This window comes from Balaenoptera ricei, chromosome 11 (genome assembly GCF_028023285.1).
Source record: "Balaenoptera ricei isolate mBalRic1 chromosome 11, mBalRic1.hap2, whole genome shotgun sequence".
Lineage (NCBI taxonomy): Eukaryota > Metazoa > Chordata > Mammalia > Artiodactyla > Balaenopteridae > Balaenoptera > Balaenoptera ricei.
The window spans coordinates 25,051,154-25,067,408 of record NC_082649.1 but is presented as its reverse complement, the minus strand read 5'-3'; the positions used below and the strand labels follow the sequence as shown (position 1 = coordinate 25,067,408).

Here is a 16,255-nt window from a genome sequence, read left to right as displayed (position 1 = left end):
TTGCAATGTTGTGTTACTTTCTGCTGTACAGCAAAGTGAATCAGTTATACATATACATATATCCACTCTTTTTTAGATTCTGCCATTGTTTCTTTAAATAAGCTTTATGTTCCCTTCTCCCTCTCTTTTCCTTCTGGGACTCCAATAATTGACAGAGGGTTACATTTGATCGTATTCCACAGATCTTCTAGGCTTTATTCACTTTTTTTCATTCTTTTTTCTTTGTTTTGTTCTGAGTGGATAATTTCAAGGTTCCTGTCTTCTAATTCACAGATTCTTTCCTCCACTTGATGGAAAGAAGAGGAAAGAATCTTCCTCTTCTTCCCATCAAGCAGAAAGAGCATTTTTTGTTGTACTTTTCATATCCAGAATTTCTATTTGGTTTTTTTTTTAGTGATTTCTATTTCTCTATTAAACTTCTAATTTTGTTCATGTATTGTTTCCCTGATTTCATTGAGTTGTCTTTCTGTGTTTTCTTGTAGCTCATTGAGCTTCCTTAAAAGAGCTATTTTTGGGTAAATTATAGATCTCCATGTCCTGGTGTCAGTTACTGGAAGATTATTTTGATTCTTTGGTGTGTCATGTTTCCTTGATTTTTCATGTTTCTTGAAGTCTTTCATTTCTGTCTTTGCATTTGAAGTAGCAATCACCTTCTCCAGTCTTTACTAACTGACTTTGGGAGAGAAACACTTTCTGTCAGTCTTGCTAGGGATTCTGAGACTCTCTCAGACCTTTTATGGATATGCCTGTACCACACTTCTTGCTCCCTCGTGGCAGAATGCTTAAACTTGTATGCCTTCTCTTGATTCTGCAATGTACCAGGCTGGCTGCTGACAGCTTCCCTTTTGTTTTCCCAAGAATGGAGCTGAAGCTCAGGTTCATGTTCTCTCCCTGGCCTACAGATTTGGGCTGGCTTTCTGTGCTACTCATTAGTTGTCTGCCAAAGCTCACTCTTGCTGCTGTCAGGAGTGCACACGGGGAGCTGGCCACAGTGTGGGGTGTGTGTGGGTGAGGGGCATGGCGTGTTGGGAGTGCCTGTGGGCAAGTTGATGGGATTCAATGGTGAGGCATCCCCAGTGGCTTGTTGGTGGACTTCTTGAGGGATCTGCGCCTCTTTCATATCTTCCAAGAGTTCTATCTGCCACTTTGCTGGCCTCTACCCACCCCCAGTAATGTAAGTTATAACTCACTACTCTGGATGGGGTGAGAGAGAAATGGGCCTCTTTGGCAGTTTCCCGCACAGCTGAGGAAGACAGGTGCTCACTCACATGCTCTCACTTTCCCTTACAGGATAATTCGTGAGTTGAGAAGGCCTCTCTTGGCACCAAGCTGTGCTGCCTTGGGGAGGAGTGATGCTGTTCCTCCTACCCTCTCCAGTGTGTCCAACTTGTATTTCTTTGCTCCAGTGGTATGCTGGAAGTTCTCCACTGGAAACCGGGACTTCCACAAAGGCTCTCTCACCTATGAGTAATTGTCTAAGACTGTTCTCCACGGGCTCCCAGATAATAGCTAAGAGGGGCTGAGCCAGTTCATGGGCCATTGCAGGGTCCCTAGCCATGACTGAGGTCTGTATGCTTGTTATCTGATGCATGGTGGGCAAGACTCCTCCTGGATTCCTTAGCATATGGTGTTGGATCCCATAGTTCCCCCAAAGGTATCTTTATCCAGGAATGGATACCAAATTGTTGTTGAAAGGGGGATATGAACGAGAGACTTCTTGTTCGACCATGTTGCTGATGTCACTCCCCAAGTACGTTCCTGTTTCCTGATTAACAACCTCACTTAACTAAGTCATATACTTAATCAACTTCCAATAAAGCTATGTGTGCTAGGTACATTTTATATTCTTTTATGTCTAACAGTATTTTATCCTTTCTTCATGCCTAATTGTGATTTTGAAAAGATATACATTTATTAATAGAAAATAATTTTCCTTTAGAACTTCCAGGCCTTTCTCATTATCTTAATGATATAAGTATCTGACGGTTTAACAGTGTCTGTTGTAAGTTTGTTTTGTTTCCCTCATTGGGATATTTTATGATCTTCTTTCAACACTTGAGATTCTGAAATTCTAAAAATAATTTAAAAATTTTTTAATGTATCTAAGAATGAGGTTTTTTTCATTAATTTTGCTAAATATCTGAAAGTCCCCATTCCATGTAAAGAATTAGGTCTTTTATATCTGGAAAATTTTCTTTTACTTGTTTTCATAAATTTCCCCCTTCATTTTTCTGTTTCTCTCTCTAGCTCTGTTACTTGATGTTGCCAGGTCTATTCTCTGCGTCTTATCTTTTCTACCATATATTACATTTCTTTGTCTTCTTTTTCAGGGAGAAAATTTCAAGGAGGTTTCCTTGATTTAATTTTTCTATTACATAACAATCATTCTATTATTATAATTTTTATATTATTCTATTATTTTTTTAATCTTTCTATTACATTTCCCAATTTTTTAGCCCCTCATTATTACTTTTATAGAGGCAGTATCTTTTCTCTAAGGATTCTAATTAGAAAGAATTTAAATAGCTTGCTTGCTCTTACATAAACTTTCTCTACTAAACTGTAATAATTTTTGTTTTATTTTATTGTCATACTCTTTTTTTTTTATAAATTTATTTATTTATTTTTGGCTGTGTTGGGTCCTCACTTCTGTGCGAGGGCCTTCTCCAGTTGCGGCAAGTGGGGGCCACTCTTCATCGCGGTGCGCAGGCCCTTCGCTGTCGCGGCCTCTCCTGTTGCGGGGCACAAGCTTCAGACGCGCAGGCTCAGTAGTTGTGGCTCACGAGCCCAGCTGCTCTGCGGCATGGGGGATCTCCCCAGACCATGGCTCGAACCCGTGTTCCCTGCATCGGCAGGCAGACTCTCAACCACTGCGCCACCAGGGAAGCCCCTCATACTCTCTTTTTAAAAAGTATTTAATTAATTAATTTGGCTGTATCAGGTCTTAGTTGTGGCATGCGGTATCTTTCATTGTGGCACGCGGGCTCTTCATTGCAGCATGAAGATTTCTCTGGTTGTGGCACATGGGCTCAGTAGTTGTGGTGTGCCCTGTGGCATGTGGGATCTTAGTTCCCCGACCAGGGACCGAACCCACGTCCCCTACATTGGAAGGCAGATTCTTAACCACTGGACCACCAGGGAAGTTCCTCATACTCTCTTTCATACTGTTAGATTTCTCAAACATTTGCTCTGCCCTCTTTAACCTTGTCCTTCACTTACTGTAAACCATCTTGTTTCATCTCAGACATTTATACAAGCCTTCTCTAAACACCAAATTATACTTGGTTCCTGTGCAATACTCTCTCACATTACCTTGTTCTTTTCCTTTATAAATTCTTCAGAGTTTGTAATTGTATGTTTGTGAAATTATTTCATATATGTATGCTTCCTCCTATTGGAATGTAAATTCTTCAAAGACAATAAATGTATCTATTCTCACATTACTTTAATACACTCAGAATGTAGTATGGTATGTATCAACAGCATCGCTTCTAAGTGACCATTTTTATCTTATAGATTGAACTAGTAATTATATTTAAGAAAGTTTGGGGTTTAGCCCAACCGATAATAAAGTGAGCATTACTCTGCTTTCTTTTGCTATTATTCTTTGTTGTATACACACTCTTTAGGGTTACATTTCTGAGAGGTTCTATGGTGTAGAACAGGATTTGGATACTCAGTGTTTAACTGCAATAAAAATAAGGAAAACCTTAAAAACCAAAATAACTTCAAACAGAATGCTTCTCTGCTTATTTTTTCTTTTGGCTTTCCTGGTATATCTAAAAAAAAACTTTGCATTATGGAACATTTCAACTATATACAGTAGTAGGGAGAATAGTACCATGTATCAACAGTCCAGTTTTTAAATGATCAGTTCATGGACAATTTTGTAAATCCACCCATTTAATATTATATGCATACTGGATTATTTTAAAGACAATCTTAGACAATATATAATTTCATTGGCAAATATTTTACAATGAAAATCTAAAATATAGCAACTTTTTAGAAATATAACAGCAATGCCATTACCACACCTAAAATTATTTCTGATTGTCTCACAATAATTTTTTAAAGTTGTTTTGTTTGAATATGAATCCAAATAAAGCCTAGCATTTGGTTGATATGTTTCTTCGGTTTTTTAAAATGTATAGTTTCTCTATTCTCTATTTTTCCTTGCAAATTATTTGCTGAAGAAATGTGATTTTTCAGTTATGTAACTTTTAAATAGTATTATATTAGATATTAATAAAGTCTTACTTTATGCATACAATCTGAATTAATTCAAATAACTCAAATAATTTTTTAAAGAATCACGTAATTTAAAAATCATGTTGTCTGATAGCCAATTTTGTTTCCAGTAATGTCATGTGGTGATCCTACTTTTTACTTTTAGGTGATGAAATGATTGCTCTTATTTTTTAGAGTTAAATTTTTAAAGTTTGTATTAATTAATTTTTTCCTTATTTCTGACTTTTTAATATAAGGAACATGTTTTTAAATAGTGTAAGCTTATTAGTTTACAGTTAATTTTATTATACATTCATTAGTCATTCAGAGCAAAATAAATTCCAATTAGTTAATTTTAGTTTTCTATTGTATATTAATTATTTCCAGCCCCTTAAACTATTTGTTATATAACACTTATTTTATTTATTTTTTATTTTTAAATTTTTATTTATTTTTTAAAATGGAAGTATAGTTGATTTACCATGCTATATCAGTTTCAGGTGTACAACATAGTGATTTGATATTTTTATAGATTATACTTCATTTAAAGTATTCAGTAACTCCACTCTAGGCTATATATCTGAAGGAAAAAAAAAACTAATTCAAAAAATATGCACCCAATGTTCATAGCAACATTATTTATAATAGCCAAGATATGGGAGCAACCTAAGTGTTCATCAACAGATGAATGGCTAAAGACGGTATGGTACTCAACCATAAAAATTATGAAATTTTGCCTCTTACAGCAAAATGGATAGACCTGGATGGTATTATGCTTAGTAAAATAAATCAGATAAAGACAAATACTGTAGGTTTTCACTTATATGTTGAATTTTAAAAATAAACAACTGAATACAACAAAACTGAAACAGACTCATAGAGAGAACAAACTAGTGGTTACCAGTGGGGAGAGGCAAGATAAGGGAAGGGAATTAAGAGTCACAAACTACCAAGTATAAAATAAATAAGATACAAGGATGTAATGTACAGCACAGAGAATGTGACCAATATTTTACAACAACTTTAAATGGGGTATACTCTAGAATTAATTTTGGTCCTGCTATTTAAAATTATGTGAAGACTTTATGAATGAATGCTTTAACAAAATGCGACTAACATTGAATTTGCTTTCCTGAATACTTGACGAGGAAGGAGCCTGAGTAGGTCAGCATTTGTATATTTCTGTGCCACTGGTCATAATGCCATTCAGTATAACCCTATATTGCAAACACACAGACACACAGACACACACAGACACAGACACACACACACAAACACACACCCTCCAAATTGCTGAATTCTTACTTTATGAATCATTGAAATTTACTTAAAATTTCCTATTCAAAGGACAAAAAAATCCTACTGCCAAAAGGTCTTCTCAGCACATTTGTGCATAATGAGGGACCTATATTTTTTTTACACTGAAATTTTTATTTTATACATTTGGGATCATAATTGCTGACATTTTCTTTAATTTTAAAAAAATGCACTTTGTTTTAGAGCAGTTTTAGATTCACAGCAAAATTAAGCAGAAGGCATAGAGATTTCCTACATATCCTTGCCTGCACCAAACATATCCTCTGCTACCATCAACATCCCCTACATTTGTTACAACTGATGAATTTACATTGACACATGTGTATCACCCAAAGTTCATAGCTTACATTAGGGCTCACTCCTGGTGTATATTCTATGGGCTTGGACAAAAGTATAATGACATGTATCTACCGTTATAGTATCAGAGTAGTGTCAATACCCTAAAAATCATCTGTGCTCGGTTACCTACATTTTTATGATCACCTCTGGTTCAGGTTCCCTGTATTGACTAATTCCTACTCTGCATTTTAAATTATCCTCTTACTTCTACCTCACAGCTAGCTTTTTCTCCTTGAATCTTCCCTACCTCTTCCCCAAAGTAAACGTGCATAAATATCCATTTGCATATAACATACCTTGACTAAAATTTATGAGCCGTAGGGGGGACATATTTTTTATTAGAGAGTAAAAATATCCAAAGTCAAATATTACAACTTCTTTCCTTAAGAGTTCTCTTAGCAACCCTTTCATCACTGGCAACTGTACCCTATTTATTCTCTCAGCCTAACCCAATCTCAGCTTTTCTCGTTCAGGAAAACAAAATCCTCCAATTAACATATGAAAAGAATTTATCCATAGCTCCATGTTTGAATCTCCTAAATCATTAAAAGTCTCAGGAAAACAAAAGTGCTTTCTTATGATATGATCTACTCTTTTTAATAAATTGTGAATGTAACTAGCAATGTTTTCTTATGTATTTGTATAGTATGCATAAGGCACTTCCTGTATAACAAGCTTATTCAAATGCTGTCAATAGCTCTGCAAGGAAAGTATCATCACCCCACATAATGGATGAGAAAAATACAGCTCAGAAATGTTAGATATTTTCCCCAGTGTTATAAATTTTAACTACTAGCTATGAAGTGCTGAGTTCTGGATTTGGATTTAGGTTTCTTTCCACCAAACCAAGCTGTATCATGTTGTGTTAATATTGTGTCTTTTTTCTCAATTACATTTTAAGCTCACTGATGCAGATGGCATGGACAGGGACAGTCTCAAAAATTTCATAGTTGTTCCATAATACCACCCGAGATGCAATGTATGGACTTAGTAACTGAAGAATGGAAAGACTGAGACAATGTGCCTGAAACATTTTCAAAGGGCAAAATGACTCCAAGTCAAGTCACATGTACTCTCAAGAGTGAGGTTTTGGACACACTCAGGAAAGCCAGAGAATCCATCTGTTGATCCATTTCCTCCACAAAGATTTCCACTGGAGACAGTGAATCTGGAGGAGAATATAACACTCATAGCTGCTGCTACATTATCTCAATGATGTTGTCCTTCCTGGGATTTCTCTCTCATTTCCTTAGCTAGGAGGGTGAAGGGCAGGGGCTGGGGGTACTGAAATGTTCTGCTGTGCCTCAGGGCAAACAAGGATGCACAGGGATTCAGTAAAATGACTTAGACTTATCTGCCTAGAAACATTCTGCAGCTATATTCGCTCTACTGTCCCTGACATGCCATGTCAGGAAAGTCTGCGTGATTATCTAGCAGGAATTCATGTAGGAGGTGAGGCAAACTACACCTGTGCTCTAGGGACCCTAAACATGCCTGTGGTTTCTACCCCATCCCTTTTCCCATTGTTACTAACCCTAAGTAAGGACAAAGTTTTTGGTCCTTCTCAGATACCTGCATTATGTTGTATTCTGATCCTCTCCTAACTGACTTTCATTTCTTTCTCTGCCTAGGGAATCCTTAGCTCCTTAAGGGTGGGGAGGAGAGAGGAATGCTTTTACTATCCTCATTCATTCTTCACAAATTTAAAGTTTTGGGAACAAATTTTGACTTTTGGTACCAAAAATTTGGCTTTTGGTACTTTTAAGATTCAAAATTCCTTTCTCCTATTTCTCTGTCATAACTTTTAAAAGCTATATTAAGATGAGTACAGACTTATTTCTTGGTTTTTGTATTTCTGCTATAACAAATCTACACCATGGGAGAAGAGTATATATTATCTTCAGTGATGCCTGAATTAGGGGGGTGGGTGACAGTGCCAAGAGTGGGAACAGAAGGAAGAGAGAAATAATAATCGCAGCTAAGATATCAACATATTATTAGTCTACACAGGTTGCTCCTGTGTTACTGGGCATGAAACATGATCTGAGAAATGAAATTAAGGGGCCTAAAGCATAAGGGAACAAGGCCCTAGTCAGCCCTGAGATGAAAGACAGGAAAAGTTTCAATAAAAGGAGGATTTATTGCTTCCATGATGATACTGGATCAGGGTCACTAGGCATTAGGTAACTGGGTGGAATACGCCAGTGATCCCATGGTATGTAACTATTGAGAACAGAAAAAAATCATCAGGTAGTCAGGGGGAGGATTCCGAGGTATATGTGAGCTTTAAGGGATAAGCATCTTAAGTCCCAGAGAAGAGGTGAGAGGAGGAGTGTAAGAGGAGAGAAGCTATATGAAGAAAGTTCTAGGTCATCTAGCATGTCCACTCTTCTGCTCTGGTAGACGGGCAGTGCACCTGCAACAGGATAGACATGAGATTGATGAGTCCTAGGGGGCTTCTGTGCAATCATCATGCCCTTTCCCAGTTCTCCTCAACTTTTCAACCACATTTGAGTCCACAAACCTCTTCCCACTTTCTTTCCTCCTGTACTGTCTCCAATGCTGACAAATCTGAATCCTTACCTTCCCTTCTAGGGTGCAACTCACAAGGGCCCTTGGTGTCTGGAGGGACCACCTGAGCGCAGGCCTTGGATGATGAAGACAGTGCCCACCACGATGCCTACGAGGCCCACAGTCAAGCCCAGGGCGCAGACCACAGTCTCCGTCAGCTCTGACATAGGGGTTGGAATCTCAGCCTCTGCAAAAGTGAAGTTGTAAAGCTCAGAATACAGAGTGTTGGTTCACGTGCATGTGTTTGGGATGGGACAGGAGGTGTGGTGTTCATTCTACAAAGACTCAGGGCACCAGGCTTAGGGAAGAGAGGGAAGTATATCTTTAGAAACACTTGAAGTGTGAAAAACAAGCTCTGGACCGTGTGATTTAGGGGCTAAGAGGGAGGACATTCTGTACTTGATAGAGAAGAGAAAGTATCAAAGGGGTGGAACTCGTACGTACCCCAGTGTTTCAGCAGTGGCTCATCCAGGCCCCAGTGCTCCACTTTGCAGTCATAAACATCTTCATCAGAAGGGAGGAAGGTGAGATAACTGATCTTGAGGAAGGAAAGATCATTCTTCAGGAGGAAGCTGATCTCAGAAACACCCTCTCTGACTGAGTGTCCGTTCCTCAACCATGTGATGTTGATCACAGGAGGATAGATGTTGTCCACAAGACAGATGAGGGTGTTGGGTTGATGCAGCGACACAGGGAACTTAGAAAACACAGTCACCTCAGGAACCTCTGTGGTGAGAAAACAGCACTGATGTGAAATGAGGATAGCTCTGCCCTGAGGTTCTCCACTGAATCCTGGGGGAGCCCTCCCACCATTTCCCAGTCTGACAGTGGAAGAGCTCTTGTTTCCCTTTTGCTTGGGAGATGCTACTCACTGCCTCTGCTTTATCCCCATGTTCTCCGTGGGCATGCTTGTTAAGGAGGGAGGTCTGTGGGACTCCTCCTTGAGGGATTCAAGGAATATGTTATGGGAGTAGGGATCCTTATATTACATGGAAATATGTGATCTTTGAGAAGAGGGAGGATGAGGGTTCAGTAATTACTATGAGAAGATCTGGGGACTCCTTGAAAAGGAGAGAGTTTTATAGAGTGGTGAAGGGTATCTCTCCTTAGGGAACAAGAGAGTGAGGTCTGGTATGAAAGAATAGATTCAGTAAAGAGAGGCAGAATGGTGGACACCTACCATTGGTAACAGGGGTGAAGTTGGAGCGTTTCATCAGGATATCCAAGTTATACTTCCCCACAGCTATGTTTCTCAGGGCACCCTGTGGGTCAAAACTTGCGAATTTGCTAAACACAGGCAGCCGCCAGACAGTCTCCTTCTTCTCCAGGTCCACATAAAATAGCTCATCTCCATCAAATTCTTGGGTGTACTGGCCAGAGGGACCATAAGACTGGTAGATAGTTGTGCCATAGGTGCCAACGTGGTCAGCTGATAAGTGAGGGTGAGGAGAAGGAAGGTGGAGAACAGAGGGAGAGGAAAGAACCATGTTAAACAAAGTAACGGAAGAAACTTAACTCTCAAACATTGTAGCCTTCACCTCTTTTTGTTTGTTTGTTTTGCAATGCTTTTATTTGACAGCTTTGTCAAATACAGCCTTTCAAGAAGTATTTTGAGGGAGCAGCAGAGAGGAGGAGGAGGGGCAGGGAAAAAAGCTCACTTGTCTGCTCCACTAGCACACGTTCAGCAGGACCAGTGTTTTGGTTTTTTCACATTCATTTAAATGACATATTTGAAACTGAAAGTGTTGTCACAGGATAGGCATTTGCCATTGCATCTCCCACACAACTCTTGACGGTGGGGCCTTTTGGGGTCCACGTGGCGAACTTTTACTGGGCAGGATCATCTAGTCTCTTTACAATTTTGACAGGTGATATCCTCCACTCTGTAAGGGTTATAAGACTTCTGACATGTTCTGCAAAACTGCTTGTAGTAAACCTTGTTAGTGCCCTGTACACACCACACGTAGGCACTTTCCCATCGGATGTTGCCGTCCTTGCAGTGATAGTAGCCATATTTCTGCACAGTCTCTAAGCAAAATTCCCAGCACCTGTTTCCTTCGCCCTCAGTGTTGGTAGCTGTCCTGTTAGAATCCAGTCTGTCTTTCCACTATAACATATGCTCAGAAGGGCGGAACTTTCACAGGCCTTGTTTACTGCTATTTCCTGCATGTCCAGCTCAGTGCCTGGCACATTGTAGGCTTGTGATAAATATCATAACGGAAAGAAAGAAGAAAGATGGGAATGAATGAATGATCATGGTGTTAGTTTACTTCCCTTTGCTTCATAAGTTTTCTTTCTCATTTAATTCTTTCATCAGGTAATGACACGTTCATTATGGTCCCTCTCCCCTCAGGACTGGCTCAGAGCAGAATGTTTTCTATACAGGATTCATTTTTTATTTTTTCTAAACCAAGGAAAAGCACACGGAATCTTATTATTTTAAAAGAGTTTCCTCTAACTGTTACAGGGTGTAAGAACGAGTACGACAAGGACAGTGAGAGTATTACAAAATATATAAAGAATAAACAATGGTTTTAAGTTGTCTGTTTTGTTAACAGTAGTGATCCTTAAAGGAGAGTGCCTGGTTGCTTCTGAAGTAAGAAATGGAAGTTTTATTCTGGATTTCTGTTATTTCCCACCTCTATTTTTTTTCTTTAAGGAGGTTACTAAAGTTCTTTTTCTGACTCAACACATATTTGTTGAGGACTCAAGATACTCTTCTGCCGTTTTCTTCAAATGGACAATATACTTTTCTGAGGATGCCAAAGCAGAATGGCAACCAGTTCAGTTTGACTCTACTCAAGTAAGCCTAACTGGACAATTTTGTCCAGACACATACAAGCCTTTTATCATTTTCTCTTTCCTTCCTTCCTCAATCACTGAGCATCAACAGGGTTTCAGACATTGTGGGAGGCAAAGAGTAAAACATCAATCAGGCATGGTCTCTGCCGACAAGGAGAATATTGATTAATGGGAGAGTCAGGTGAGTAAAGGAGCAAGTACAGTGTACTGTGCCGAGTTCTGGGATGGATGTATCCAACATCCTCATCTGACCTTATCTATTAATAAAACCAAATGACATTATCCTTTCATGTTCCTTGGTCTTTGCAGGGGTCTGTGTTTTTTTTTTTTTCCCCCTGAAATGAAATTATCTGTTAGGATTTCCTGGACACCTCCAGTTCATTCTTTTTTTAAAATTTATTTATTTAATTAATTAATTTATTTTTGGCCGTGTTGGGCCTTTGTTGCTGTGCACGGGCTTTCTCTAGTTGCATCCAGTGGGGGCTACTCTTCGTTGAGGTGAGCAGGCTTCTCATTGTGGTGGCTTCTCTTGTTGTGGAGCACGTGCTCTAGGTGCCTGGGCTTCAGTAATTGTGGCTCGTGGGCTCTAAAGTGCAGGCTCAGTAGTTGTGGCACATGGGCTTAGTTGCTCCGCGGCATGTGGGATCTTTCCGGACCAGGGATCGAACCCTTGTCACCTGCACCGGCAGGTGGATTCTTAGCCACTGTGCCACCAGGGAAGCCCCAGTTCATTCTTGAAGTTTCTGCTTAGTTACCAACTTTTTAGCTAAGTTCTCTCATTACACATGTTTTTGCTCACTTTATAACCTCCAACCTCTCCATCCCAGTGTCCTGCTTTCAAGTCAGTCTATTCCTCAACGTTACCAGCATGACCCCTTGGTTGATCTTCCAACATAGCCTCCTTATCCCTGTAGTGAATATTCTTGACTCCTTTTCAATCATGAATATATGCAATTATTCTCTTCATCGGCTACTTGTCCTGAGTTGCCAGCACTGAAGAACATCGCACTGCTATGCCAACTGGAACCAATTCACTTTTACAGCTTCAGCCTCAGCTGCGTCCACTGCCCTGCTCAGCAATACTCCTTCTGTTTTTCTGCACCATTTTCTTAGCATTACTAATCTTAGTACACTCTATGGGGCAGATAGCATGTTTTTTCATTTTTGCATCCCCCAAACTTAGCTTGCTGCGTGTTTAAAAATGTATACAAAATGTCAATTACTATTCTTGAGGATCACAGAGACTTTGGGGAAGACTGACAAACACAGAGGTAGCAGAATTATATGACAGTCAGAATCAGCAGTGCCCAGGCCTGCAGTATGATTGTGAGCCCTAAGCACTGTTGCTTAGGCAAGCTTTCCTCCATAAAAATATTAAAAGTCATATTTTATGGCCATACTGGTATAAAGACAAATATAATCTAGGCTAAATTAAAAATTAAAACATAAAAGTTCATTTTTTCTTCTAATTAAAATAATAAAATATTTTCATGGAGCTCTATAAGCACAGCAGGCCCTTGGCCTGTGTCCCCTGTGCCTAATGGGGAAGTCGAGCCTGACCAGGACACTCTAGTGTAACGGTGAAGAAACAAAATTTAGAAGTGCTCTGGAGAAGTACGTGAAACTTCCACTACCACACACAATTAGAATGGGAGCAGCCATGGTTAGCAAAGTTGCTGAAGATTAGAGTACCCTCCATTTCACTTCCCTTTTGAACTGTCTGGCCTTTCTACTTTGGTTTTTACAAACTCACTCAATGTCTATAAAATAACAAAGATGTGGGCCAGGGATGGATCTTGGAAGGAAAGGAAGACGAAGGAATGTATGAAAAGAGGGTGGAAGGAGGGGGACAGCAAAGGCAGAGGGGCCTAAGGGACCAAATAAATAATCTGTGCTTGCCCATTCTTCTTGAAGGACTTCCTTAGATGGGGCGAAGAACTGGTAATTCGGGCTAACAATTTGAAAACAATATAACTTGATTCATCAAGTTTCTTATCATAAAGTTCTCAATTTTAAAATAAAAATAAGGAAATTTCTTACTTTGTTAAAGAAAATAAAGCAAAGTTACACTTGTAACGGTAAAACTAAAAAAATAAGAATAATCTTTGACATTTGTGTGTCTTAATCACTTAGAAAGCATTTCTACACACCTATTTTACTTGGTTATTTGTGAGGTGACACGTATGAGGTAACTGAGGTTAAGTGAGGACCCTGCGGTAAAACGCCTCGTGTAAAGGCATTCTGCTGGGCTCGCTTACCCTCTCCCCACCTGTGCCAGATGACAGCATGAAAATGTATGTAGATCTGAGACTGAAAAGGTCACCCTTCTTTGTATCTACACAGTATACAGAATTCATGGAACTATTTACCCCAAGATACACTTTAGGAGAAATATACAAAAAGCTTCAAGATTTGCTCAGAGAAATTTGGGAGCAATAGTTCATAAAATTTTAGTAACAAAATATCCACTTATGGAAACATTTCTAATCTTTGAGGCAATAATGAATGAATGCCCTAGAGCCCTCCAGGACATATTCACTGGATCCAATATCAGAAACAGAATAATGTCCTTGGTGAACTCTGCAACAGCACAAGTAGCAAAGAGAGTGGGTCTGGACTCTGGTTTCCTGTAGGAGGAATGACTGTAGGTTTTAGATTTGCTTAATATTGAGAACGCTTTGAGGAGTCACTATTATTTCTAGGCCAAACTCTATCTTTTTTTCCCTCCAATTCCCTGTTCCCCAACTCTAGTCCCCACATCCCTCAAGCGTGCACTCACCCCCAATGTCTTCACCTCCACAGGGGCTCATCATGGTGGTCAGGGTGAGGGCCCCCAGAATCAGAGCTCTGTTCAGGACCATCCTCTTTTAAGGTGGTCTCAGCAGTTGCCGTTCTGAGTTGCAGAGCAATGACGAGGGTTGAGCTGAGAAGGAACTCTGTAGACACCCAAACCACACTCTGCCAGGTCAGGATTTGGCCAATCAGAAAAATCCCCTATGATGACACCTCAGTTGCCAGATGAAGACTTTGTACTAAGAGGCCTCGAAGGGACTGGGAAATCTCCCGGTTCTGATGCGGCCTCCACTCAGAGTGGACCTGAGGGAATTTTCTATGAAAGGAGGGAGGGTATTAAATCAGAATCTTCTCACACATGTGTATGCCTGCTGGTGACAAGAGGGCTGGGAATTTCTGAGCAGCCTCGTGGACGGATGAGGTCCTCACTAATTTGGTGTCCGACAGGATATTCTGGGCTATAACTTCCAGGATCTCTCCCCTGAGTTCGTCCCCCTCCCTGGCAGGCCCCACCTCCTCCCATTTCTCTTGCCCCCTTATGTGGGTTAACTGTCTTTCTCTTTGTTTCCATAGTGCATATGGAATTCTCTAAATATTGAGTTGATCCAAGTGATTTCTGCTGGTGGTAGCCAAGGAATACCTTTGCCTTTTCTACTTATAGAAATCCAGTTGAGTAAGTTATTCTTTTCGTACTCTCAAAAGCTTTTATTACCCAGGGCAATAAAAGTACTTGTAATGTCGCGTAATGCTGCGTAAAGTAACTGCATGATCTTTCATTTGAATTTTTTCCCTGCCTTGAGTATTCTTTATGCTCTATATTTTAGTGAACCTATCTACTTTTAAAGGAATTTGGGGAGCATTGACTACTTTAAAGAAAGCTCTGGCTGGCATGCTGTATAATTTTTTTAAACTTAAGAATGTCAAGTCAAATATTAAGGGTAGAATTCAGGGAATTGTCCTGACTTCGAAAATTTTCTTCCTTTAATCTACTAGATATTTTAATATTCTTTATCCTGCCACATTAAAACCCCAGGTATTTGTGAGGGACTAAGGATTGAGCTAAGGTCAAAGACAATTTTTAGAGGGGAACTTATTTTTTCAGAAGAATTGATTTTCTGTGTGTTATGGAAGCCACGGGTTAATGGGGGTTCCATTTAGAATCAATCACCCTGTGCCTGTTAGATGGCCTCCAGTTTCTCAGCACTGTCTTACCTCACAGTGACAAAGACTATAAAGAAGAGTGAGACAGAAAAAGCCCTGGCATCTGGGAGCTGCCTGGGACTATTTATTAGACCTTGGTGTTGCCAGGAGCTGGCCTGCAACTCACAACTAGGTTTTGGTGTTTTCTTGCTGAACATAAGCAACGTCGTATAGCAACAGCATTAGACAGCCATTCTGTGACCATCAGCCATTCTGCTTTGACCATCGAAGCAGAAAACAAGGCCACTCAGTAATCATGTCTCAACACAGACAAAACATGAACTGTGTCCAAATCACAAAAATGACCAAGCCTACTTCTCTCCTAGATAATATGAATGACCTCTGCTTCTTTCCTAATTACAGCGTTAGCCTCGGTATAATCTTCCTTCCTCCTAGGTAAGATTTATTAAGGTGCCGGATTACAGAATTACCCCACCTCACCACCCACTTCTTGACAGAATCCAATTAAGAATAAAGTCTCTGTTTCTTAAATCCTCCTCAAGATCACCTAACACAAGCCCAAATCCTATAATAGTTTAAGGGTCTGTTTCATGTGTTGCCTAGGCTATGGTCCTCAGTTATTCACTCAAACATTAACCTAGGTGTTGCTCTGAAGTTATCTTATAGATGCGATTAAGGTCCAAAATCAGTTGACATTATGCAAGAGAGATTATTCTAGATAATCTAGGTGAGGCTGGACGAATCAGGTGAAAAGTCTCAAGAGCAGACCTGAGGTTTCCCTGAGGGGAAGAGATTTCACTGTGGGTTGCAGCTTCAGCCTGTGCTGAAATTTCCAGCCTGCCTTTCCTGACAATAGCCCTCCCTATGGGTCTTGGACTTGCCTAGTCCACCCCACAACTGTGTAAACTAATTCTTTGCAATGAATCTCTTAAAAGATCTCTCCAACAGGTTCTGCTTCTTTGGTTCCAACATCTTCATATTGAGATGCCCCTGATTCCCCATGGTGAGTGTATGAACAATAAAACCAACTTGTTCATCCATG

At 39.8% G+C, this 16,255-nt stretch overlaps 1 protein-coding gene across 1 annotated transcript; it reads right to left on the bottom strand.

Annotated features, from left to right (window-relative positions):
* Nucleotides 1-8,006: 8,006 nt before the first annotated feature.
* LOC132374604 (HLA class II histocompatibility antigen, DQ alpha 2 chain) lies at nt 8,007-14,197 on the bottom strand. The gene is made up of 5 exons (XM_059938479.1): nt 14,039-14,197; nt 9,638-9,886; nt 8,902-9,183; nt 8,470-8,644; nt 8,007-8,302 (listed from the first exon to the last, which is right to left on the bottom strand). The coding sequence occupies exons 1-4, from the start codon at nt 14,118-14,120 to the stop codon at nt 8,490-8,492; spliced, it is 768 nt and encodes a 255-aa protein (XP_059794462.1). The 5' UTR covers nt 14,121-14,197; the 3' UTR covers nt 8,007-8,302; nt 8,470-8,489.
* Nucleotides 14,198-16,255: the final 2,058 nt, after the last annotated feature.

What these genes read in the sequence shown, in the direction of transcription:
- LOC132374604 (XM_059938479.1), bottom strand. Translation starts at nt 14,120, where the DNA reads ATGGTCCTGAACAGAGCTCTGATTCTGGGGGCCCTCACCCTGACCACC. An exon ending in CTTCACCCCTGTTACCAATG is followed by an intron (nt 9,184 to 9,637) that starts GTAGGTGTCCAC and finishes TTCTCACCACAG; the next exon opens with AGGTTCCTGAGGTGACTGTG. An exon ending in GCCACTGCTGAAACACTGGG is followed by an intron (nt 8,645 to 8,901) that starts GTACGTACGAGT and finishes TCACTTTTGCAG; the next exon opens with AGGCTGAGATTCCAACCCCT.